Source organism: Miniopterus natalensis, chromosome 10, assembly GCF_054644295.1.
Source record: "Miniopterus natalensis isolate mMinNat1 chromosome 10, mMinNat1.hap1, whole genome shotgun sequence".
Taxonomy (NCBI): domain Eukaryota; kingdom Metazoa; phylum Chordata; class Mammalia; order Chiroptera; family Miniopteridae; genus Miniopterus; species Miniopterus natalensis.
In genome coordinates this window covers 84,382,618-84,408,707 of record NC_142090.1, presented here as the reverse complement: position 1 = coordinate 84,408,707, position 26,090 = coordinate 84,382,618, and the positions used below count along the sequence as shown (strand labels likewise).

At 60.2% G+C, this 26,090-nt stretch overlaps 2 protein-coding genes across 2 annotated transcripts; both read left to right on the top strand.

The window, feature by feature from the left end:
• Positions 1–6,533: 6,533 nt before the first annotated feature.
• On the top strand, positions 6,534–14,474 carry ZMIZ2 (zinc finger MIZ-type containing 2). The gene is made up of 18 exons (XM_087821285.1): positions 6,534–6,664; positions 6,824–6,938; positions 7,190–7,392; positions 7,593–7,785; positions 7,959–8,222; positions 8,378–8,524; positions 8,973–9,050; positions 9,206–9,374; positions 9,892–10,036; positions 10,107–10,317; positions 10,909–11,014; positions 11,177–11,334; positions 11,882–11,949; positions 12,191–12,259; positions 12,513–12,757; positions 13,189–13,358; positions 13,441–13,680; positions 14,274–14,474. The coding sequence occupies exons 1-18, from the start codon at positions 6,615–6,617 to the stop codon at positions 14,379–14,381; spliced, it is 2,739 nt and encodes a 912-aa protein (XP_087677411.1). The 5' UTR covers positions 6,534–6,614; the 3' UTR covers positions 14,382–14,474.
• A 5,587-nt stretch (positions 14,475–20,061) lies between these two features.
• Positions 20,062–23,299, top strand: PPIA (peptidylprolyl isomerase A). Its single transcript, XM_087821282.1, has 5 exons — positions 20,062–20,153; positions 21,736–21,766; positions 21,861–21,949; positions 22,153–22,325; positions 22,961–23,299. The coding sequence occupies exons 1-5, from the start codon at positions 20,085–20,087 to the stop codon at positions 23,091–23,093; spliced, it is 495 nt and encodes a 164-aa protein (XP_087677408.1). The 5' UTR covers positions 20,062–20,084; the 3' UTR covers positions 23,094–23,299.
• The last annotated feature ends 2,791 nt before the right edge of the window (positions 23,300–26,090 follow it).

Sequence of the window (26,090 nt, the reverse complement as noted above, 5' to 3'; positions counted from 1 at the left end):
CATTGACTGGTGTCAGAACGAGGAGCGGACCCGCCAGGTTCGGTCCGGGAAAGCGAGGACGGCCCCATGAGTGGATGAATGCGGTGTAGGCACGATGGAGTATTAGTCAGCCCTCAAGAGGAAGGGAATCTGAACCTGCTACCACATGGATGCGCCGCGAGGACGCGAGCGGTCACACGGGGCGAATCCTGAGCGGTGCCCCTACAGGGGGTCCCTGGAGTCCTCGGGTCGTCGGGGCAGCGCAGACGGTGGCGCGGGGGGGGGGGGGAGCGAGTGGTGGGGACACTTCAGCGTCGCGGGGACGGGCTCCGTGCACGGACGTGGGGACACCGCAGCCCCGAAGCGGTCCCGGCGGTAAATTTTGTGGTGTGTCCGTGAGCACAATAAAAAGTTGCGGGAAATCGCGACGGTGCGGTCTCCCCGCCGAGGGCAGGGGCGCAGAGGGGCGGGCGGGAGGAGCGCGTGCGAGGGGCCGGCGGCGGCGGCGGCTGGGCCTCGGGGCCTCGGACGGGGCGGCTCCGGGGAGAGGCGAGCGCGAGCCCGGAGGCCGCGGGGCGCGGGTTTCCTCCTAAACCAGCCCGCGGCCGGGAGGGGCCCGCGGCCGCCCGCCCCGCCGCCCCGCCCCGCCGCCCCGCCCCGCCTCCTCCGCGCAGGCCCCGCCCCTCCCCGGCCCCGCCGCCCGGCAGGCCCCGCCCCCTCGCCTGGCCCCGCCCCGCTCCCCTCCCCCGCCCCGGCGGAGAGCGAGCGGGAAGCGCGGAGGCTCCGCCGACGCCGCGCTGGGAAAGGTGCGCAGGGGCGGGGTCGCGGGCCGTCCCCCGTCCGCCCGCCGCCCGGGCCCGCGCCGCGCCGCCGTCGCGCGGGCTCGGGGCTCCGCTGCTCTGGCCTGGGGGCGGGGCCGACGTCATGCATATGCATGAGCGGCGCCGCGGCTCCATTGTGCCCTGGGAGCGGCGGCGGCGCGATGGCGCGGGCGGCCCCGGTCCCGGGGCGGCGGGCGGCGCGCAGGGCGGGCTGAGCGCATGGAGCGGCGCGGGCCGGGGGCGGCGGCGAGGGGCCGGGCCCCGCGCGGAGGTGAGCGGGCCGCGAGCAGGCGCGGGCGGCGGGCGGCAGGTGCGGCAGGTGCGCGGCCGCGGGGCCCGGGTCGGAGCCGGCCTGCGGCCCTGCGTCGAGGTCCCGGCGGCCGCCCGGTGCGCGCCCGCGACCCTCCCCGGGGCCTTTGTTGCGGGGCCGGAAGCCGGCCCGGCGCCCGCGGGGTGTGCGGGAGGCCGCCCGCTCGCAGCCCCGCTCCGCTGGGGGCTGCGGGCTCCCCTCGGGCGGTGCGCGCCCCCGGCCCGGCGACCCTGACCTTTCAGCCGCAGCCGGGGCCCGTGGGTTCACCGCTCTCCGAACGGGACGCATGGCGGCGCAGACGGGAGGCGCCTGCCCCCTGCGACCTGCCCCTGGGCCTTGCTCTGCCCGTCGCGCTCCCCTTTCCACCCCTGACTTCCTCCCCGTCCGACCTGCTGCCCCCCACCTGCTCCCCTTCCCTCCCCGGGCCCCCTCCCAGCTGACCTGCTGCCCCCCTGGCCTCTGCCCACGGTCCTGCCCCCACCTGCTGCCCGTGCCCTGTCCTGAGAGTTGCCCAACCTCCGTGTGATGCCTGCAAGTCGGCTGCTGTCTTAGGTTTTACAGGGACACACAGCGCGCCCGACGCGACACAGAAGCCCGGGTGGGCCAGGTGGGGTGAACACAGGCTCCCTCGCCCAGCTCCGGCCTTGCAGACCAGAGGGCCTCCCTGGAAGAAGCGAGGGCATCGACCTCAGCCAGTGGGTCCTGGGGACTTGTCACACCCGGGGAATGGCCACGGGCCGGCGTAGGAATCGGGGCAGGTGCCGGGGAGGACGACTCATCGCTGGCTTGATTGCAGAGGCAGCCAGACCTCCCATGGAGTGTCCACTCGCACCTGTGTCCAGGACAGGAGCCAGGGCTGAGGACACACATGTGGTCACGTGTCCTGTCCTCTCCTCAGTCCTAGGCTGGCCGCCACATACCCATTTTACACATAAACTGAGGCTCAAAGCAGTAAACCCTGCGGCCCGGTCTTTGAAATACCCCACACTCCAGCCGTTGGTAAACCCCCGTTCCTGGGCATTCTGGATGGACTCTAGTGGTGGTGTGGCCTGGCAGGTAGAGAGGGCAGGACTTCCAGCCACCTGAGCATGTGAGCGCCCGCACCTTGCTGCCCTCCTGCCCCACTGGCTCTCAGCCTGTTTGACCTCAGAGCCCCTCGGGAGCAGCCTGGAGCCGCAGGGGGCAGAGCACCTGCCCCGCGACAGGGAGGGGCTCCGGGCTGGGATCAGGTCGGGCTGCTCCGGGGTGACCAGGCAGAGAGATGAGTGGGAGGCGGTAGAGGGTTGGCCAACGTTAGCCTCTGCCTTTGGTTCGTACTCAGGAGACTGGGGTGCAGCTACTGTGAGGTTCCGGGGAAGAGGGGTCTGGGTAGTGAGTTGTCTGTAGCTCTTTTTCTGGAGGAAGATGTGATCTGATCCTCAGAAAGCTGTGTGGCCTTCTAGACTGACCTCGTACCAGGGCAGTTCTGCCAAGGGGTCCTGGCTTCCAGCTGGAATTGGTATACAGGCGGGCACCGGCCCTGCACACTCCGGGCTCCTTCCCAGCTCCGCTCTCCAGGCCAGGAGGAGGGAGGAGGGTCTGCACTCAGCACACCTCTCCTCGGAGGAGCCGAGCGGAGCGGCCGGGTACCTGCAGAGGTGTCTGGAGAGGAGAGCACACTTAGCTCAGGAGCTGGGCAGGCAGGAAGTCACCGCCCCCGCGAAGCAAGCTCTGCGGGAACTGGAAAGGCCTGTGGTCTGTCCACAGCAGAGAAGCCTGGGGGGTGGAATTCCCCAGACCCACGTGGTGTGGGAGGCTGCCCTGCACCCGCCCCGTCCCCCTCCTCGGCCCTCCCAGTTGTCCTGGTGTAGGCAGCTCTGAATGGGACACCTCGTCTGTCCTGCCTTGGGACTTGGCCTCCTCCACCTCTTGCTTCTGGGACAGCAGAGCAGGCCTAGCCAACCCCACCGGCTTAGAGGTGCGGAAGGATTGCCATGGGCCTCTCCTGTGAGAGGGCTGCTGGTGGTTATTTAACTAAGCTTTTATTTTGTGAGATTTCTAGATTCATATGCAGTTGTAAGAAATAATGCAGCCGGTGTATCCTTTACCTGGCTTCCCCCAGCAGGAAACTACGCGGATACACTCAAGATACAGATATTTCCGTCCCTGCTTTCCTGCAGCCCTCCTCCTCACGGTTAACGCCTGGCAACCACTCTGCTGTTCTCCATTTCTGTAATTTCGTCATTTCAGGAAGGTTATATAAAGGGAATCGTACAGTGTGTAACCTTTGGGGACTGGCTTTTTCCACGCAGCAGAATCCCTGAGATTCCTGCAGGCTGGCTCCTGGATCCACTGGCCCTTTTTATGCCTCGGGCTGTGGATGCTCAGCCCTTGGTTAATCTTCACCCCTGGAGGACGTCTGGGTTTCCATTCTTTGGGGATTAGGAGTGAAGCCGCTATAAACATTCACGTACAGATTTTTATGTGAACATCCGTTTATGTTTCTCTGAGATAAACGATCAGGAGTGAGTTGCTGGGTCAGGTGGTAGCTGCAGGCTTAGTTTTATAAGAAAGCACCGGCTGTTTTCCAGAGGGGGTGCATGTCCCACACTCACCAGCAGTGTGGGAGAGATCCCGTGTCACTGTTTTTACTCCGGTCAGCCTGGTAGGGGTGCGGTGACATCTCAGTGTGGTTTTAATTTGCATTTCCCAATGGCCGGTGATGCTGAGCTCATTTGCCATCTGTACATCCTCGTGGGTGACATGTCTCATGTCTTTTGCCCATTGTTTTTGTTTGTTTTTCAGTTTATTTTTAATATGTTTTTATTATTTCAGAGAGAGGAAGGGAGAGAGAGAGAGAAGCCTCAATGATGAAAGAGTCGCTGATCAGCTGCCTCCCTCACACCCCCTACTGGGGATCGAGCTAGCAACCCCGGCCTGTGCCCTGACCCAGAATTAAACTATGACCTCCTGGTTCATAGGTCAACGCTCAAGCCCCGAGCCACACCAACCAGGCTCTTTTGCCCTTTTTCTAATTGGACTTGTTTTTAGTGTGTATTCCACATACCAGTCTTGTTGGATGTGTGGTTTGCAGACGTCTCCCAGCCTGTAGCTTGCTGTCCCGTCCTCTGAGCCGCCTCTTTCACAGAGCAGAAGTTTTCAGTTTTTCCTTTTATGGATCATGCTTTTGGTGTCACATTTAAGAATGCTTTTCCTTGGTGCTCTTTAGTGCAAAGATTTTCTCCTGCGTATTTTCCAAAAGGTTTTTTCCTTTTGTGTTGTGCATTTAAGTCTGTGACCCATTTCGAGTTGATTTCTGTGTGAGGTTGGGGTTGAGGTCTTTTCCTTGCCTGTGGCTGTCCGGCCGCTCTGATCCCCCTTGTTGAAATGTCCTTCAGGGCAGTTTTTGCACCTTTGTCAGAAACCAGTAGGGCATATTTGGGTGGGTCTGTTTCAGGTTCTCTGGTCTCTCATTGCTCTGGGTGTCTTTATACAGTCTGAATTAGTCCCTGATAGTCTAAGTCCTGAAGACCCTGCATGATGCTCCGGGCCCCACCCAGGGGTCTGAGGAGAGTCTCTGGCTGTTGGCAGGTTCCCTCCCCTCACCCCAGTGTCACAGGCCAGAGTCAGGCTGTGGGGACTGGGGAGACAGTCTTCCCGTTCGGCTGGGTGACCCTGGCTCCCCATCCTGCCTCTGCCCAGAGTCCAGGTGTCCCTGAGCTTTCTGGACCACTGCCCTGTTGTTTTTCTTGCCTCTGCTTCCTGGGTGGGACCCGGACTGGGGAAAGAAGGAGAGGAGCCTGAAGCCTGGAGCCTGACTCGTAGGACGGGGCAGTGCCAATGTGGCCACCTCCCTCTCCCTCTTTTTTTTTTCTTTTTAATATGTCCTTATTGATTTCAGAGAGAGGAAGGGAGAGCGAGAGAGAGAGAAACATCAATGATGAGAAAGGCGTCATTGGACACCCCCAGCTGGGGATTGAGCCTGCAGCCCGGGCATGTGCCTTGACCAGGAATCAAACTGCGATCTCCTGGATCCTAGATCGATGCTCAACCGCTGAGCCACACTCAACCAGGCTCCCTCTCCCTCTTGTCCATGGCTCTGCTGTGACTCCGACCCACTTACCTAAGAGCTTTGTGGTGGGAAGCGCCAATGAGGGCCACATGCTCCAAAGCAGAGCCACCCCACTGTAGCCCTTACCAGCTCTGGGATCCTGGCCTGGGACTCAGCCCATGCACCTCCAGGACTCTGTTTGCAGAGGACACGATGGTAACCTGACCTCCCTCTGGCAGCCTGTTGGTCAGCACTCAGGAATGTGAGCCCTGCGGTTAGGTGGATGCTGGGGCCACCTTTTTGCTGCTGGGCCAGAGGGAGGCATCTAGAGTGCTGGGGCGTGTCCGAGGTGGCATGTGTGTGTGAGGCCTTGCAGTCCCTAAAAGGCACTGGGGCTTCAGGCCCGACCCTAAACCCAAGAAGGTGCCTCCCAGGAGACCGCCTGAGAACCACAGCCCGTGTGCCTCTGGTTAGGCCAGCAAGAGGTGGGCATGGAAGGAGGCCCTGGGGAGCCAGCAAGGGCCCTAGGCCTGTCGGTGAAGGGCTGGCTCGTGGGGGTATTGGGACACTGGCAACCTGGAGGACTGGCCAGCCCTGCAATACTGAATGGGAGGGAGGGAGCCCGCACTGGGAGGGAGCCCTGCATGGGCACACGGGACCCACCGGCATGTGCTAGCCACTGCTGCCATGTCCACGTTGGTCCCTTTCCATGTCTGTGGGCACCTACCAACCCTGCACCCATAGTGCTATGTGTGTCACTGTCCTGTTGGGAACTTGGGGTTGTTGTGCCTGCCTGGCCCCTGTACCATCAGTCCCAATTCTCTTGCCCTCAGGGCATAGGAGGGAGGGCAGGGGTGGGGGGGCTGCCAGTTGTACAGGCCAATGGCCCCACACTGCTGTCCAGGCCAGGCTGGAGGGAGGCTGACCTTGCTGACCCCTGGCCTCTACCTCAGGCCTGGGGGGCTCTGGATATTCCCCGCCTCTTACGACTCTACAGGCCTCCATGTGGGAAATAAATTTGAGGTCAGAAAGCTTGCTTCCAGAGCCATTCCAGGTACTCCAGGTGGCAGGGCTTGGCCAGAAAGGGTTAATGATGGTTCTGGGCTGGGTTTGGGGGGTTGTCAGTGTGGGGTGGGCTGCCCTGACCACCCTGAGTGGCCCTCATATCCCAGTGTCACCTGCCCTGCCCTCCAGTGGGAGCAGAGGAGGCTGGGGCCAGGTGCTAGAGGAGCTGGCTCCACCTTGCTCCCTGACCCCGAGCTCTGCTCCCTGCACCCTGAACCCTCTACCCTGCTCCATGCACCCTGTACCCTGACCCCAAACCCTGCACCTGCTCCCAAGGTCTCCCAGCTGCATCTCCACTGATGTCTTTCCCTCCTGTCCCAGCAGCCAGAGCAGCTGAGTCCCACATCAGCACCAGAGAGGGCTGCTTTCTGCCACCCACAGACCTGGCCTTTAGGCTGCTCCCAAGCCAATGAACCCCATGAACCCCATGAAACCTGCCCTGCCCTCCGCGCCACACAGGTGAGTGGGGCTCCTGCCACCCTCCCCTCTCAGGCCCCAGGGATGTGGGTGGGGTGGCTGAGTGGACCCCTCTGCTCCCAGCCTTTAGTTCCTCCCAGGTGACATCTTAGCACCTGTGGCCTCCAGACCCAGGCCCCCCTGCTACCCCTGTCCTTGCAGTGATGGTCCCTTTGCTTATGAGGCGGTGCCTTGGCAACAGAGCGCCACACAGCCCACAGGATCGCTGTCCGTGGTCACGACTGTGTGGGGAGTTGGCAACACGGCACAGAGCCAGGTGAGCCCACCTCAGGTCTCAGATGCAGTGGAGCCAGGGCTTCCTGGACTCCAGGTCCTTGGAGACTAGTTATCCCTGCATACGTGGCTGCGATTTCCTCCTGTCTTCGCCTGGTCTCCACAGACCCTCCTATGAGCTGCCCCCCACTCCCACCACCTCACCTGCCAGGCCTTTCCTTCCCACACTTTAGAGCCACTGTGTGAAACAAGTTATTTGGATGGTTCCCTTTGGTGATTCTTGCCTCCTTGCAGGTTTTGGGGAACCCCATGGGTCCTGCAGGGAGCCCCCCAGGCAGCTCCATGATGCCTGGCGTGGCCGGTGGCAGCTCGGCCCTGAGCTCCCCGCAGTGCCTGGGACAGCAGGCGTTCGGTGAGGGCGGCGCCAGCAAGGGCTACGTGCAGCAGGGAGTGTATGCCCGTGGAGGCTACCCCGGGGGCCCCAGCTTCACCACTGGGTAAGCAGGACCCCTCGGGGGCAGGCGCCTGGGAACTGTGACAGTGATTGGTGGGACGTGGTATCTCTGCTCTCCCCGCTGACCCCCCAGCTCACTGGAGAGCGTCTGGGAAAGAGCAGGCGCAGGTGCTGTGTGCGCCCCACCCCTCGGGCCACAGGTGGGGAAGCACTTCTGAGCCCAGCCATCTGTGTCTCTTGCAGGTATGCAGGTGGCCCCGGGGGGCCTGGGGGTCTGGGCCTCCCCTCCCATCCCACACGACCCTCCACGGACTTCACTCAAGCAGCGGCGGCTGCTGCCATGGCTGCTGCTGCCGCCACGGCCACGGCCACCGCCACGGCCACTGTGGCCGCCCTCCAGGAGAAGCAGAGCCAGGAGCTCAGCCAGTACGGAGCGGTAAGGGCACAGCCCCTCCCTCGAGGGCCCTGCACGGGACATTCAGGCTCAGGCTCAGGCTCAGGGACTGGGGGTGTGCATGCAGTGCGGGGCTGGTGAGGATGAGGCCCTGGGAGGGGATGGACAGGCAGGAGTGAGGCACTGAGCCTGGGTGGTCCCTCTTCTCTTCCCAGATGGGGGCCGGACAGTCTTTTAACAGCCAGTTCCTGCAGCACGGAGGTCCCCGGGGGCCCAGCGTCCCCAGCAGCATGAACCCTGCCAGCGTGGGAGGGCTGATGGGCCCCTCCGGCATGAGCCCCATGGGCATGAACCCCACCCGGGCAGTTGGCATGGCACCCCTGTATGCAGGGCAGCGCCTGCCCCAGCATGGATACCCTGGGCCTCCCCAGGCCCAGCCGCTGCCCCGACAAGGGGTCAAGAGAGCCTACTCCAGCGAGGTGAGCGTCTGGGCCCTCACACCGGTGCCATCCTGAGCCGTGGTGAGGTCGGACGTCTGTGTGAGAGAACTGGCCATGGCTACTGCTGTCCCTCCCCGGGAACTGGCCCCCCTCACCCATTCTTCCCCTGGGCCTTCACCACTCTCCTCTTTCAGGTGTATCCAGGGCAGCAGTACCTGCCAGGAGGCCAGTACTCACCCAGCACCACCCAGTACACACCCGGGCAGCCCCCTGCCCCCTCGTCCTACCCTGGTCACAGGCTACCCCTGTCCACCTCTGGCCCCCCGGGACTGCACTACAAGGTAGGCCAGCGCCTCCTGGGCCTGCGGCAGCCCCTGCTCGACACTGTGGGACACAGACAGGTTTTGAGCAGCCTGGGCTGCCAAGCGGGGCCCAAGTATGCTCAGTGACCAAGCAGCTGGGAGCTTCCCAGGGGTCCTGAGCAGTGTAGGGCAGGTCTGGGAGGGCGTCCAGCTCTGCAAGGACCGTCAGCACAGCCCTCTTTGACATCCACAGAAACCCTCTTGATGGGGGGGTCACCTGTGTCTGTGGTAGCAATTTTTAAGATTATGAAATCAGTATGTGCTCCCTGTAGGTTATTTGGGAAACACGAAAGCGCATGAAAAAGAAAATAAAAGGGCAGGGCCTGTGTGTGTGGTGGGCTCCCTGCCCCCAGCCCTCTCCTGGGTCCCGTGTAGGCCACTGTGGGCCAGGCTGGAGCCCCAGACACACATGGTCTTCTCTCCTCAGCCCACAGAACAGTTCAACGGGCAAGGTGCCAGCTTCACCGGGGGCAGCATCAGCTACAGCCAGCCCGGCCTGAGCGGGGTACGACTGGCCTACAGACGGGCGGGAGGATTCCGGGGTGGGTGCGTGGAGAGAGGGCACCCAGGCACCCCTGGGCTGCCCTGACTGTTCCCAGTGGGTGCCCAGAGACACTGCAGCCCCACCATTCTGCCTTGACTGTTTGTTCAACCCCACAGCCCACCCGTTCCGTCCCTGGCTACCCCAGCTCCCCACTGCCAGGGAGCCCCACGCCACCCATGACCCCCGGCAGCAGCGTCCCCTACATGTCCACCAGCCAGGATGTAAAGTCTCCCTTCCTGCCTGACCTCAAGCCCAGTGTGAGCTCCTTGCACCCATCACCCCCTGGTGAGTGTTGTTGGTTCTGAGATGGGTGGGTGGGTGGGTGGAGCCACGGGACTTGGTCCTATGGGAACGTGGGGCAGGGCCTCCGCAGATCTGCTGTAGGTGTGAGTCTTGGATAGAAGAGGCCTGAAGCCCACTCCTGGCTCAGAGCCTCTGTGGTTGGGGTCCTAAAACCTAGCTGGAGCACTGGGGGGATTGACACCCCCTCACCCTCATCCCACTGAAAGCACCAGGAGCACCTTCCTTCTGGGTAGGGCACGTTCTCAAGTCATAATTTAGGGGATGCTGAGCCAGGTGACGGAGGCAGGATGGAACCATGGGACAGTTACCGTCAGGTGACAGTGCAGCTCAGGGTTCCAAGAGAGATGCCATCCAGATCCCAGTCCAGTGGAGGGGAAGGAGGGGCTCCAGTCCCCTCGTCACCGTCCCTGCTGCCCTGGGGGTGGAGGTGGGCTGCCTGGTGGCCCTCTGCGAGCTGCTCTGGTGCAAGAGGCCTGCTGACACCACGGCCTGCTCCCAGGCAGCAGCCCCTGTGACGAGTTGCGGCTGACCTTCCCAGTGCGGGACGGGGTGGTCCTGGAGCCCTTCCGCCTACAGCACAACCTGGCCGTGAGCAACCACGCCTTCCAGCTTCGCGACTCGGTCTACAAGACCCTGATGCTGAGGTGAGCGGGGCCCATGCCCCCATGGCCCCTTGCACCTCCGCCTGGCTCAGTGTCGGTCCTCCCTGCGCAGGCCTGACCTGGAGCTGCAGTTCAAGTGCTACCACCATGAGGACCGGCAGATGAACACCAACTGGCCGGCCTCAGTGCAGGTCAGCGTCAATGCCACCCCTCTCAACATCGAGCGCGGCGACAACAAGACCTCCCACAAGCCCCTGTACCTGAAGCACGTGTGCCAGCCGGGCCGCAACACCATCCAGATCACCGTCACGGCCTGCTGCTGCGTGAGTGCCCTGGGCAGCGGCTTGCCCTGAGGAAGACCATGGGCCTTGTCCTGCCAGTGGATTCCTGTCTCGTTTGTTCTCTGGCCCTTTAAGAAGAGGACCCAGTTAAACCTGCCCTCGTGGCTTCCAGTTAGGTCCCATCACAAAGGACGCTCGCATCACCGTGTAGGAGAAACTGAGCTGAGCCTGCATGTCTGCAGGAGGAAGCCCGCCGGGCCCTGAGTCCTTGTTAGGGGGTCACCTGATTCCAGCCAGCACCCAGGCACTGGTACTGGGACCCAGGCAGCTGCACTCAGATGGGCAGCCTGAGGCATAGACACAGGGTGGGGGGTAGGGTGAGGGGGGTGGTGCTGCAGGCAGGCCAGCTCTCGGGCCCGCCCCCCAAGTGACTCCTGTGAGGAGGAGGAGATGGAGCATGGAGCTTAGAGTGGCGCCCCGGTGGCCAGGGTCAGCCACATACCACCTGTGCTCCTGGGAGAGCCATCGCACCAGCCTGGGCACCACACTGGGAGGGCACAAGGCTGCCAAGGAACCCCTGGCTGGCTCATGCCCCTCTGATACACAGCCCCCTGACCCACACCTGTCTTGCAGTCCCACCTGTTCGTGCTGCAGCTGGTGCACCGGCCGGCTGTCCGCTCGGTGCTGCAGGGCCTCCTCAAGAAGCGGCTGCTGCCCGCCGAGCACTGCATCACCAAGAGTGAGTGAGCTGCCCACCCCTGCCCCATAGCAGGGCCGTCAGATGAGGCTGTCTCCCCTGGGTGGGGCTCCGAGCAGGGGCAGCAGTCAGCTCCAGATGGCTCCTTGGAGTTGTCACGTCTTGGTCACAGCCCTTCCTCAGCCCTTTCCCTGTCGCCACCAGTAAAGCGGAACTTCAGCAGTGGCACCGTCCCCGGCACCCCTGGGCCCAACGGAGAGGACGGGGTGGAGCAGACAGCCATCAAGGTGTCCCTCAAGTGCCCCATCACCTTCCGCAGGATCCAGCTCCCTGCCCGAGGCCATGACTGTCGCCATATACAGGTGGGTGGTTACTGCAGGCTTTTCCGGAACATCCACCATCTAACTGCCTTTAGCAGATGAGACTCAGCGCTGGGCCAGCAGGTGACAGGACAGCCCAGCCTGTAGGCAGGTAGCCTGGTTTTCCCTGTTCTAGGCGTAGTAACCTTACTGCGTTCAGGGGCTCTGGTGCTGACAGCATCAGGGTGCAGGTGCAGTCCCCTCCTGGACCCCAGGAGTGCCACATAGGCTCTCTCTGCAGGAACTCTGTGGACATGTGCACCTGCTGCTGACGCCGCCTTTGTGGCGACATAAGTGCACACATGGCCCTGTGCCCTGCTTGCTCTTCAGACACCACGTCTGGAGCACAGCTGCCAGACTCTGGCTTTGCCCCGTGGTGTCTGTCCCAGCGAGGATTGTGTAGCTGTCCCTAGTCTGGACCCACTAGAAGGATGGCACAGTGAAAACCTGTCACATGGGCTTCTCAAACATGCCAGGAAATAAGCCCTGCATTCCCGAACGTGCGTGGCTGGGCACTGCCTGGTGTGAGAAACAGTCTCCCTCTCCACAGTGCTTTGACCTGGAGTCCTACCTGCAGCTCAACTGTGAGCGGGGGACCTGGAGGTGCCCGGTGTGCAAGTAAGTGTCTCAGAGTCTTCACTTGAGGGCTGGGGGCAAGGGCACCTCTTCAGAGGCTGTCCAGAAATACCCAAGCCACATGTGGGGGGTCATAGCACAGACTCCACAGACGCGGCTGGAAGCTCAGGGTGGAGACCTCATGCAGGGTCACCTCACACTGGGCGGCCTCAAGCAGAGGATGGAGCTGAGAGTGGCAGTCCTATGCCCAGGGCTCTGAACCGAGTCCGTTTGTTTTCTGCAGCAAGACAGCCCTGCTGGAGGGCCTGGAGGTGGACCAGTACATGCTAGGCATTCTCATCTACATTCAGAAGTGAGTCTTCCTGCAGCCTCCCGGCCTCCGTGGCCAGCAGAGGGCAACCCTTGGGGACGGGCAGGGCGGCACCCTTGCTGATCTGCCACGGAGCACACTCGGTTCCAGGCCACACGGAATCTGCTTCCGACCCGGCCAGCATCCCACAGGGCACATGGACTGTGCATTTGAGTGGAAGGTCTGCCTACAAACTGCCCCAGGGCCAGGAGAGGCAGCAGGATAGGTAGTGACCAGACTCTGTGTCCCCACCCAGCTCTGACTATGAGGAGATCACCATCGACCCCACGTGCAGCTGGAAGCCGGTGCCTGTGAAGCCCGATGTGCACGTCAAGGAGGAGCCTGACGGGCCGGTTCTGAAACGCTGCCGCACCGTGAGCCCCGCACACGCACTCCTGCCCAGCGTGATGGAGATGATAGCTGCCCTAGGCCCAGGGGCTGCCCCCTTCAACCCCCTGCAGCCCCCCTCAGCCCCGGCCTCCAGTGACTACTCCGGCCAGAGTGAGTACAGCGCCTGGCCTGCAAACAGATGACCCTGGGCTAATGACCATCCAGGGTGTTGCTCCATGGGCCACATCTGGGTGGCACTGGTGGAGGACATGGCGGTGTAGGTACAGCCTCTGCTGAGCCATTGGGGGTGGGCAGCAGGGCCTCCAGCTGAAGCTGCACCCCAGCCTCCCAGCGGTTTCAAACAAGGGGCTGTCTGCCTGCACACATCCATGGACTGGCCCCATCTGACCCTGGGTCTTGTGGCAGGTACCATTCCTGTCCCCTCCTGGCCTGTGAGTTCTGTTGTGTGGCAGTTCCCCAGCGCAAAGAGAACAAAGGCCTTTTCTGAATTGCGACTTCCCTAAAATCCATGTTACCTGGGGGTAAGCGCTGCAGGCTCGCACTCCTGAGGCCCCAGCTAGGACCAGGCTCTCCTCTCTCAGGTTCCAGCTTCCTGGGACCCGGGACCTTCCCAGATTCCTTCCCGTCCACCACACCCAGCACACCAACGCTTCCTGAGTTCACCACGGGGCCGCCCCCCATCTCCTACCAGTCTGACATTCCCAGCAGCCTCCTGACACCAGAGAAGTCTACGCCCAGCCTCCCAGGCCAGGTCAGTGCCAGGCTGAGGGACCCAGGGGCTGTCTCTCAAGGGAACCCTGGCTGTTTTACCAGATCCTTCTCTCCTTCCTCAGATGGCACCTGCAGGTCACCTGGACCCAGCTCACAACCCTGGGCCACCTGGACTGCACACCTCCAACCTTGGAGGCCCCCCAGGCCCCCAGCTGCACCACTCTAACCCTCCCCCTGCGACCCGGCAGCCCCTGGGCCCAGTGAGCTCAGGCCCCGTTGGGGAGCTGGCCTTCCACGCTGCCACAGGTGTAATGGGGCCCCCCATGTCTGGGGCAGGGGAGGCCCCAGAACCAGCCCTGGATGTGAGTACCCTGCCCTGTACTGGGGAGCGCGTGGGAGCCTGGCTGGGAGCTGGTTTTCTGTTGTCCCTGGGTGCACACACTGATTTCCAAGCAAGGGCAAAGCTCTGCGCCCTGGGCACCATGGCCGCGTGGTCAGAGTCCCCAAGAAAACCGGGCCCACAACCAGCACCAGCCTGAGTGTCTGGTTGGAACAGTCAGCTCACAGGTGGTGTGTGTGCCAGAATCAATGCGTGAAGACTGTCCCGGAACCGCAATAAAATCATTAAAGCACAACATGAGAAAACCAGAGGAGCTCAAAGCAGGAAACCCCAGGGACTAGGGTCCTGCCTCCTGCCTGGCGCTGTTGGCACTGGGGCCCCTCTGAGCCCCGCGTGCCTGGCGCGGCGCAGCCGTGGGCGGCGGGTGCTGTGTCCCCGCTGGCCTTGGGCGGCGGGTCGGTGGTGCCCGGTCACTGCGCTGCCCGCCGCACGGACGGGGGCTGCGGCCCCACCTGTGTCGGGGAGGGGCCCCCCGTCCCGCCCCGCATCCCGCCCTCCGCACCCGGCCGGGGCGGGGCGGGCGGGCGGCTCAGGCCGGTGCGCTTCCCTCCTCAGCTGCTCCCAGAGCTGACCAGCCCCGACGAGCTGCTGTCCTACCTGGGCCCCCCCGACCTCCCCGCCGGCAGCAACGACGACCTGCTCTCGCTCTTCGAGAACAACTAGCCGCCGTCGCCGCCTGCAGCAGGGCGCCCCGTGGGGTCCGGCCCCCCAGGCCCCCCGAAGCCGCCAGCGGCCCTGCTCGCCCGCCCGCGGCTGCTGCGGGAGGCTTCGGGCCCGCCCCGCCCGCCCCGAGCCCCGCCCGCGGCCTGCCCCTCCCGCGGCGGGGTCACGCGGGGCCGGCCTGCCCCCAGCACCCGGACCCTGTGCACTCGGCTCGCCGGTTCCGCACCGACCGCGGGCGGGGCCCGAGGCCCGTGGAGCGGGGCTGTGCGCTGTGGGCGTGGGCCCTGGTCCCGGCCCCACCCGCGACAGACCGGGCCGCAGGCGCCTGCAGCGGGCGCGGCTCCTCGGGGCCCCCACGCCCCTTACCGTGACCGTGCAGCCCCGCCGCGTTTTTAAAGCCACCTCTCGTGTCCGTGTCCCCCGCAGCGCCGGGTGGGCGCCGCCCGTCTCATTAAAGGACTCCCACGTGGCCCCGGTGGCGGGTCCTCCTTCGCGCCGCCCGCCCCGCCCCCCGCGGGTATCTCGTCCCTGGAATTTTCCAAGTTGGCTGCGGCTTGAAAGCGGTCCTGCTGTTTGGTGGCGGCTGTCGCCAGCCCGGGAGACACCTTTGCCACCTTGTCCCCTGGCGTGGGCGTGCTGGGCAGGAAGCCCGGCCTGGGGTGGGGCGCTCTGGCCGCCTGGTGCCCTCCCCCAGCCCGGACCTTCCTGCCCAGCGGGGGATCCGGCCTCGCGAGCCGGCAGAGGGAGGAGGTGCCCTCGCCTGTTGACATTTTGGGGTCCCAGACGTGGGCCGGCTTGTCCCGCTGCTGCCTGTTTCCAGCTTGCCTGGCTGTGGGGGTGAGCACGCACCCCCAGCGCCACGGGACACCTGAGGTCCAGGCCAGGGGCCAGAAGCCCAGCCCTGGGATGAGCAAGGCTGCCAGGCAGGAAAAAGCCCAGCACAGCGCTTTCTCATCAGCAGCCCCCCACGCCTGGGCCTTTTTGGGGCAGTTGGGCAAAACAGGGGCCAGCCCACAGATGCCTGGTCTCCCAGCATCAGTGCACCCCAGCCTGCTGCACTGGGGGATACGGAGAGGTCAGGAGGTGAACACAAGGCTGCAAGCTACTCAAAGTCCTCAGGCAGGATGCACAAAGGACTGGACAGTGTGACTGGTGTGGCATCTGACAGTGGAACAGGGACCACAGCCCTGGCATCATGGTGGACGCCTCCTCTCATGCAGAGCAGGACAGAAGGGCAGGGTGTGGGGCTCTGCAGTGGATGCCATTTCAGAGATCAACACCAGCTGTGTTTCATGGGGTTCCTACATCTGCATCCTCAGGGATGGGGCAGCGTGTCGGGAAAAGCGAAGATGGTGACAGTCTGACCCCTAGGCAAGTGGTGCTTCATAGGTTTTCACCTTCCTGTGCGTCATGTATATTCTTATGCATGTACCAAATATTACACAAGTAAACAAAAACCAGCTAGACTTGGAACACCACCCAGCAGCAGAATGCACATTCTCCACAACAGACCACGTGTTAGGCCGCAGAACAAGTCCTGGTACGTTAGAAAGATCGAAATCACTCAAAGTACTTCATCTAACCACAGTGGGATGGAGCTAAATATCAAATAATGGGAGGGAAACAAAAATTCACAAATACGTGGGAATTAGACAACTCAACATCCAAAGTGTCAAAGAAGAAATCACAGACAGGATACTTTCAGACAGATGGACACAAAACAAAACAGATGTGTGAGCACTGCTAGAGGGAAATCTTTAGCTGTAAATGTCCACATTTTAAAAAAGAGGTCTCAATAATCTAACTTAAGGGACTGGAAAAAACTAAATGCAGAGCTAGCAGAGGGAGGAAGTAACGAGGGGCTCAGAGGTGAACTAGAGACCAGAGAAACTCGTCAGCGTGAGCAGCACGAGTGCTTCTTTGAGAAGGAGAGAGCAAAGAGCAAACCTTTAGACGGAGAAAGCACATGACAAAAGTCAGAAGTGGAAGTGGGGCATGAGTACCGGCCTTACAGAAGTAAGGATAATACTGGGAACAATACATCAGGTAACCTAGCTGAGCAAATTCCTAGAAACAGGCCAAAACCCAAAGCGACCCAGGAACAAACAGCAACTGAACACTCCAGTGAGCGAAGAGATTGAGTCAGTGGCCAACGCCCCACCCCCTGAAAAGCCCAGGACCAGACAGCTCAGGGGTGAATTTTACCAAACATTTAAAAAATGACATCAATGTTTCTTGCACTTCCAAATGGGTGGGGCGGGGGGGAGGGCGCGCGTCCTGACTCCCAGACAGCCCCTGGCCCCGCTCCTGGCCCCATCCCTGCCCCTTTGCTCTCCACTACAGCTCCCTTGGGTGGCCCCTGAGTCAGCCCATCCTGCCTGCCTGCCACGGGGACAGGTCAAGATGGGTCTGTGACTCAGGTGAGTTTAATTAGAGAAGTCCAAGGAAGCCATAAATCAGAGGTCCCTGGGGGCCTTGTCGAGGACAGAAGTCTGCACAGTGGAGGGGGGGAGGGAGCCGGCGGGATGAGCCGTGTAGACTGTTCTGGAAAAGAGTGAAGCGTGGTAACGGGGCTTCAGGAGCTGGGGATGAAGAGGACCCAGGATCTGGGGGCAGAGGAGCTGTGGGAAAAGGAGATGCTGAGGTGAGGGGAGGAATAACACAGGCCGGCCATCCGCAAGGGGCTTGGTGAGCAGGGGACAGGAGAGGGTGGATGAGGGAAGGGAGCGAGGGTGTAGGCGGGTGTCAGCAGATGTAAACGGGGGACGGGCTGAAGTGACACTGATTCACCCCCTGGACGCTCTCCACTGACTGTCAAGAGGAGGGGTGCCTGCTGAGCTGGCCAGTCACAGGGTCCAGGCCCTGTAAGAACCCTGGGCGCCCAGCGGGGAGGGTTCAGCGGTTGAGCATCGACCTAGGATCCAGGCGATCGGGGTTCGATTCCTGGTCAGGGCACATGCCTGGGTTGTGGGCTCGATCAATGACTCTCTCATCATTGATGTTTCTATCTCTCTCTCTCCCTCTCCCTTCCTCTCTCTGAAATCAATAAAAAAGATATATTAAAAAAGGAAAAAAAAGAATTAACCCTGGGGGGACACACCAAACCAGGGCCAGGTTCTGGTTGGCTCTCTCATCACCCACCCATGGGGTTGTTAACCTCATTTATGCATCCATTCAACTCACTTTTAGAATATGGATATTGCAGATGCTGTGACCCTGGGAAAGCTAAGGCAACCAATCTCCCACCGGGATGACGGGTGAGCTTTGCTGGTGGAGAAGGGGGGGTGCCCTGCACAGGCAAAGGGTGAGCCCTGGAAACAGAGTGGGGTGAGAGATTCAGTGTGGCAGGAGAAATGTCCGCCCAGAGACTGAAGAACCTGCCAGCTGGGCCCAGACGGTAAAGGGGCTGCTTACATCTTATACAGTGGGGCCCAGCCCAGGTGGCCTCCAGGGGGGCTGCATGGGAGTTGCAAAATCAGATGGTTTTAAGAATGACCACTCTGGAAAAACCAGAGGCCCAGTCAACAGTTAAGAGCCTGTTTGGCTCAGTGGTTAGAGCGCCGGCCGGGGGACTTAAGGGTCATGGGTTCAATTCGGGCCAAGGGCACGTGCCTGGGTTCAGGCTCAATCCCTGGTCAGGGCGTACACAAGAGGCAACCAATCGATGTCTGCCTGCCTGCCTGCCTGTCTCCTTTCCACTCTCTGAAAAGCAATGGAAAAAAATATCCTATGGTAAGGATTAAAAAAAAAAAAAAAAGAGGCCGCTGCCTGGAAAGGCTAAGCAAGACCTGTAGCAGTGAGGACAGAGAGGCCGGGGGAGGGAGCTCGGTTTAGGAGACGCCGGGGAACCTGAGCCACGGGAATGGATGAGGCTCACCATGGCAGGTGTGTAAGGAACAGAATGAGGTCGATGGTGCAGCTCTTGACACTCCAGAAATCCGCGGAATAGTTCAAGGGGGTAAAGGTCGGAGTTGGAGAAATGGCGGAGAAAAGTCAAGGGCATCGAGGAAGCCCCGAAAGCAGGTGTGCACCTGCCTTAAGGAGGGGAAGCCAGGTCCGGTGAACGCCCTGGGTGCGCGGGCTGCGATGTCCCCCGTTGTCCCCGCAGGGCCAGCTCCCACCCCGTTGTGAGCAGGGTCCCCTGGGCCCCGTGAGACGAGACAGGTGGCCCTCCTCCGGAGTGCTTTCGCCCGGACACCCCGACGTGCGTTCCTGCTGCACCCCCTTGGCTGAGACGAGTCTGAGACAAGCCTTCGTGGGCAGCGTGCTGCACGCACACGGTGCGGGGGTCGGCTTGCTGGGATGGACACCTCCTGCCAGCCAGGTCAGGGCGCCGCTGGGTCGCCTTAGGCCGAGTGGCCCAAGTGGAGCACGGGCAGCCCCAGCCCCAGGGTCGGCAGGTTCTGCGCCGGCTGATGTCTCGCTGGGCTGGGAGGTCCCGCTCAACGGGTGACGCCCATCAAGGATCCGCTACGTTTGTTGCCCCTTCACAAACAAAGCCCGCGCCCGGTCCCCTCCAATGCACCCACTGTGCGCCTGGGGTAAGGAGCGCGGCCGCCCGCAAGGCTGCCACGAGGCGGCGAAGGGAAGGCAGGGCTGCTGAACGGTGGTGAGGGACGTCACAGCCGGGCTGTATTAGGCGGCCCCGCATTCACCCACTCATTTCTTGGGGTGTGCGGGGGGCCCCAACTGCTCCTAGGTTCCAAGTGGACGGGGAGACGCAGGAGGGGCTCGTGCCTGAGGGTCTGGGCGCCTTTCGCCGTCAGCGGAGGGCGAGCAGCTCCCTCGGGACACGAAGCGCGCCTGCGGCCAGGCTCGGCCACCCCGGGAAGCCGCGGGGCGCGAGGGAAGGGCGGCGGGCTCCTGCGGCCTCGGGAGCCCTCGCCCCGTCCCGGCCCCGCAGGCGCTCGGCGGCCGAGCGCGGAGGACCCGCTTCCCCCGACTCGGGGTTTCCTAAGCACCACGAGGGTCCAGGAGCGCACCGCGCGCTCGCCTGCGGGATTCTCCCCGGAGCCCGGCCCTTCCGCGGGGGTCAGGGCGCGGGGCGCGGGGCCTGACGGCGGGAGGGGCGGCGCCTGAGCCTGCGGGGCCACCCTCCCGGGGATGCGGGCGCGCCTGACGGTATTTTCGGAAAGTGGGGCGTTCTGCGAGCATTTCGTAACCTCCCAGTCGGGGGCGGCGACGCCCCCACTGCGGCCTGGAGGCGGCGGTGCCCGAGGCCACCCGGGCTCCGAGCGGCGCGGCGCCGGCGACCTTAGCGCGCCGCGCGACCTTGAGGCCGGGCCCGCCTCAGTGGCCGCCTCCGCGCAGTGGGGAGACGCCAGGCGGGGTGGGGCGCTAACCCCGCTCCCCCTCGGGCTCCCGCCCGCCCCCTGTCCCCGCCACCCCCCGAGGCCGCATCCGGGCCTCCGCATCCGGGGCCCCCGCACCCGACCCCACGCCGCAGTGCCGCGACGGAACCCGCGGGCGGGAACCTGCCGGGGAGCGCCAGCGCGCAGGCGCGCCTGCAGTCCCGCCCCCCTCTCTCCGCCTCTGCCCATAGGCCAGCCGCACCGTCATTTTGGCTGCAGCGCGGTCGCCATTGGCAGGGTGGCAGCGCGCGACCGGCCGTGGGCGGGGCCCAGTACGACTATAAGAGACGCTGGCGGCGGGGCTCGTGCCGCTTTGCAAACGCCACCGCCCCGGAGCCGCCAGTGACCAGCCATGGTGAACCCCGTCGTGTTCTTCGACATCGCCGTCGACGGCAAGCCCTTGGGCCGCGTCTCCTTCGAGGTCCGGCGGGTGGCGGCGGCGCGCCGGGTGGGCCCGAGCGGGGGGCGGGGGCGGCGGCCGAGGGGCCCGGGCGGGCGGCCGCCTGAGGAGCGCGGCGGCGCGGCGCCATTTCCTGACGAGGGGCCATTTTGGGAGGCCGGGGGCGGCGGGCAGACAAAGGCGACGGGGGAGGGGCGGCCGCGCCCTTCCGGCCGCGCACGTGCTCGGACCGTGAGCCGTTGGCCGCCGGACGGACCGCTGGCCACGCGGGTCCGCAACGCACCCGAGGGTGTCTTTCCCGCGCCGGCCCGCGGCGTGAGCGCGGCCTCCCCGGGTGCGGGTCGGCGTAACTCCGCGCCGGCCGCCGTTAGGCCCTGCGGGCCGGCCCGGGCCTCCTCCCCGCCCAGCGGAAGCGTGTTGGCGCCGCGGCCCGCCTCCCGCCGCCGTGACGACGCCCTGGGCGAGGCCGGGCCTTGCAGCCTAGGCCGCGCTCGGGTGGGGGGTGGGCGCCGCGTCCCCGGCCCTGGGTGTGGTCCCGTCTGGGACGCTTCTCAAAAGCCCCCGACGCTCAGGGCGCGGGACCTCGTGCAGGTCGAGGGCGCGGGCTTCCTGTCCACCGCGCCCGGCTGGCCGCGCGCCCCTTAGCCTCGTGGGACCGACACTGCGTCCCAGTCTGGCCGCCACTATCTGAGCCACCTACTAGCTGTCAAGGGCCCACGTGGAAACTTGGCCGGAGCCTAAAGCTTCGCAGCGTGTTAGTGTCGGGTTAGCCGGGGCTTAGTGGAAACGGGATAGGACCTCCTGCTTATCCCTTGGCAGCGTGGAGGCGGCGCTGCCGGTGAGGAAGGGCCTCAGCCCTAGTTTCGGCCCACAGAGGAAAGTGGGAATATCAGTGCGCAGGAAGAGCCGATGTTGTAAAGACAAGTACGTAGACGCTGAGTAGCTGTAGTCCTGAGTGGAACGTCCAGGGATGTGCATAGATTTAGCCACAGATCTCTGGAGTCGTTGACAAAATATTTTCAAACAAGCTGCCTTTGTGAAAGGGCTTGTAAATGTGTTGTACGGGCAGGTGCCGTGGAAACCAACCTTTGTTTTTACCCCACTACTAGGTAAGGGACCCAGAAACCAGGAAGCGACTGCTCATCTAATCCCTTAAAGCTATGTTAACAGGCTGGAGGTGGGAGCATTGCCATTGCCTAAAGTTAGAGCAGTTTACCCCGATAGTGCAGCAGGAGTAGTTACTATGCCTGAAAATCTTGTCCCTCGGTTCAGCTGAGGTTGGAGGTGATGGACATTTGAGAAGCCGTGTATCTGTTTAGAAGTAGGTGTCGTAACACTTCAAAAGTCCTAAGCCACTTTTTAGAAGCTTTGCACTATTTAAGTCATTACGGGTTCTGAATTTTTGGCATGTCTTTTGGTCTCATGTTGCCTAACTCACCCCCACAGGACTTAAGGCTGTCTGGAGCAGTTCTTATTTGGGATTTGAAGTAATTACTGAAGCATTCTTTTCCAGTGAGAAAAGGAATTTGATTCAGAAGCCCCTAAAGACGTGGGTAGTTAGCAATAAAATATGTAAGCAGGTGTTGTCATTTTTCTCTTACAGCTGTTTGCAGACAAAGTTCCAAAGACAGCAGGTTAGTTCCTTTTAAGTTTTATTAAAGGCAGTTCAATTTTGTGTGTGTTGTGTATACATACGTGTCTTTTTTTTTTTTTTTTTTTTTTAAATAGAAAACTTTCGTGCTCTGAGCACTGGGGAGAAAGGATTTGGTTATAAAGGTTCCTGCTTTCACAGAATTATTCCAGGATTTATGTGCCAGGTATGAAATTTACTGATTTTGTTTTGGGTTGTTAATTTGGGATTGAGCCAGTACCATTCAGGATGTGTACACATTCTACCATTTTGGTCTCATTTAAACCTTCTGGTCAGTTTAAACTTGAGTTTTAAAGTTTGAACCTTGAAGGCTTGGCATGCTTTCTGATTATGTTGTAAAAGTGACAGGTTTCTCTGTTACATGCATAGGGTGGTGACTTCACACGCCACAATGGCACAGGCGGCAAGTCCATCTATGGGGAAAAATTTGAAGATGAGAATTTCGTCCTGAAGCATACGGGACCTGGCATCTTGTCCATGGCAAATGCAGGACCTAACACAAACGGCTCCCAGTTTTTCATCTGCACTGCCAAGACAGACTGGTAAGGGCAAAACGCAGCCGGGGCCACCGAGGAGAACTGCTTGTTGGCCTCAGTCTCCCTGCTGTTTCCATCTCTGAGGTGTAGGGGTCCTGTTGAAACAGTGAACCAGGGCACTTAGCTGCTGGATAGTTGGCTTTTGTCTAATTAGCATGTGACTTATTGACCCTTTTGGGGATCCTCTTCTAAACCTAATGATCTTTAGCTGCAGTTGGAGAATCTTTTGCCACCATTTTGAGTCAGTCTGTGGTGGTGTCTTTTCCTTCAGGTAGAAGGATGAAAGACCGTTTGCAGTAGTTAACGAGTCAGCGTTAGAGGCTGGATAAGCCTCCCTTCTGGTGTTCTCTTGGGTATGCTATGTTGGTTTGTGGGGCACTTGGCTCTTTTTTTTTTTTTTAAGTCCTCACCTGAGAATCTTTCTTTCTGGTGCTTTTCAGAGAGAGTGGTGGTGGGGGGCTAGACATCGATTGGTTGCCTCCCTCACATGACCTTGACTGAAATCAAACCTGGGACCCTTTGGTTCAAGGGCCAACTAACCAGTGAGCCACACTGGGCAGGGCCACTTTCCTCGTCTTGATGCACAGTGCAGGCTGCTGGTTATCTCTGGTCACTGGTGGTAGTGATTGTTCTGTTTCCAGGTTGGATGGCAAGCATGTGGTCTTCGGCCAGGTGAAAGAAGGCATGGATATTGTGAAGACCATCGAGGGCTTGGGGTCCAAGAATGGCAAGCCCAGCAAGAAGGTCACCATTGCTGACTGTGGACAACTCTAATCAATTTGACTTGTGTTTTATCTTAACTACCAGACCATTCCTTCTGTAGCTCAGGAGAGCACCCCTTCACCCCCATCTGCTTGGAATGTTCTGTAATCTCTCCGCAGTTCATTGGGTTCCATATTTTCCTTACCCCTTCTCCAAGTCTAGCTGGATTGCAGAGTTAAGTTTATGATTATGAAATAAAAGCTAAACAATTGTCTGTCCTTGTTTGGGTTAGGGTTTCATTTTAAGCAACATTACTTCTAGTACTTTTGTTTTTGCTTCCCTCACCTAAGGATTAAATGTAACTCACCCAGGTAAGCTGTGAGTGGAATGCAGGAGATGTAGGCAGGGGCAGGAAAAAGACTGGGAGCTGGGAATGGTGCTCCTTTTAAGGAAGTTCCACTTGTCACATTCGGAGGTATCAGAATTGGTACTATAACAAATTGAAAAGCATGACTTGTTTTAACAAAACTTAACTTGAACGTCTATGATGGTGCACACACTCTGAGAGGAATCTGCCAGGCTTTATAGGCTCTTGGCAAGGGTCTTTAGGCTCTTTTGCAGAAAAACGTTGAGGATGTAGATAAAAAGGTTTATCGTAAAGCTTAATTACATGTGAAATTCTCAAGAAAATTGAGTGGTAAGAAAGCTCAGGGAGCCGGAGCTCTGTAGCCTGCAGAGGGCATCTGTTTCTACCTCACCCCAGGCCAACTGTAGTGACCAGTTACTATCAACCTCTCCATGGTCGGGGTGTTAGAGGCCCTGCCCCAACAGTCACTTGAGGTCTTGCAGTCCCTCCATAATACACACTTTTTCTTGTGAACTTAATTTTTTACATAAGTAATATGCTGAAGTCAAGGTTTGTGGGAAGCATATGACCATCATGCCTATCAACTACCAAAGGACCTACCTTGGTTTCCTTTATCACCGCAGGATATTTTCCCCATTGCTTTTCAGAGACAGACATAGTTTGGTTGCCTCCCCCACAAGTCCTGAAGTGCCAAGCCTGCAACTCAGGTAGGTGCCCTTTGCTGGAATTGAACCCAGGACCCTTCAGTCCAGGGCCAACACTAACCACGGAGCCAAACCGACCAGCGGTTTCCTATAATCAAGATGTTAATTGTCGGGAATTACTTAGGCACAGGTGGAAGGAAGCCAGTCAGGAGACAGTCCAGTGGAGGTGCAAGCCAGGAACACCCCTCAATCACTGCAGCACTGTCCTCACCTAGCTGACTCCAGTTTGGGGGCTCAGTTGTCCCTGCAATCACGTTTCTAATGGTGTGAGGCGAGGCACTTGACCACGTACCACCAGGCTGCTTGGCTAGTTCCTTCTGCACTAAACCACAGTGGATTTCAAGTCCACTTCCCTCATGTTCTCTGGGTGACAGTGCCCTGGTGGACATGGACAGCCTCTCAGCTGTGTTCCTCTAAGGCTAGTCCTAGGGAACAGTCACTGGCTGCTTTTTTTTCCAAGTGTCTACCAAACAGCACGCAACAAGCCTGGGAGAAAGAACGGAGCCAGAGTAGGGAGGTTCCTACCCTACAGGAGGTGGAGGGCAGACCAGATTCCTGGAGCTGGTAATTGTTTTCACATGGGTAGTATGTGCAGCAAGACGACCTCATCAGCAATGTCCCCAAATGGCATAACTGGAAATCAGGTGAGGAAAAGGTTCAGGCAGGACCTGCATGTACAAAGACTGTCACCAGTTCCCTGCTTGCTCCCCACTTCTGTTCTTCAGAGGCTGCGGCTAGGCTCCTGTGGGTACCCATGGAAAAGTGCTAAGCTGAGGGGCGGTTTGCAGACCTGTTCCAGAACTGGGTCGACGTTCTAGACAATTGCGTCTTGCCCAGGGTGCACTGCTTTGCAGGTCGTGAGGACGCCATCAACAAGCACCCTGTGAGGGCCTGGCATGTGGTGTGTGGCCAGTTTTAAGAGTGGACCCCCCGGGGTTTTGTTCAGTGAATCCTAGTGCCTGGCCTACAGGAGGCTCACAAGTACTGGAGCGAACTGTGTGAAACTTGAACATAGACCGTTTATTTTCTCCCAGAATTAGGAACTTAAAATTTCTTACTGTGAATCATACATGCAGACGCACATTGGATGGGTATCTACTGTGTTTCAAATGATTCCTAAACTTAATGAGTAAGCAGCATCTCAGTTTCTGTGGGTCAGGAATCCGAGTACAGCTTGACTGGGTTCTGCGAGTCAAGGTGTTGGCTGTGGCCACCTCAGGGAAGGATCTTTGTAGTGCACATGGGTGCCTCAAGGCTTCACCGACCAGATGAAAGTCAGTGTCTTAAAACCTGTCACAGAAATGACATCCCACCTGCCCTCGCAAGGTAGTTGGTTAGAACATCGTCCCCATTATGCCAAGGTTGTGGATTAGATCAGTGACGGCACATACAAGAATCAATGAGTGCATAAGTAAGTGGAACCACAAAACGATGTTTCTCTCAAAGAAAAAGACCCCACAATCCTGGGGACACTGTAGGTAGTCAAATAACACTACCAAAAGTAAATAGATGTTTGAAGCAATTACCTAGAAAACTTCAGTAAAGGAACCCCTATTCTGCTCATTGCTGCCTTTTCTATCACTACTTTGGCTTCCAAAAACCATTAAAAGTTCATGCAGGGACAACTGTGGGTCCTCAGTATAGAAACTTGTTCAAAATATGTGCTGAGATAGTCCAATGAGAATGTGAAAATTTCTTCCCCTGCCTTGTAAATCCAAGAGCAGGAGAGACGACAGGATATCGCCATTGGCCACCCCCAGTGGAGTCCTGCATCTGGGCGGTAATGTTAATGGTGAGGGAAAAGCCGACAAGAGAACTTGTGGATCCAGGGGGCAGGCTGGCAGCGCCCAACCCACCATCAATGTCTTCACGTTACAAGAGGAGGCAGGCATTAGCTGCTACCTGATGAGAAGCACACAACAGGAAGTACACAATTTCACTTGCCAGTTTTGTGAAAAAGCAAAATGCACCTGGCCGGGTGGCTCACTTCATTGAAGT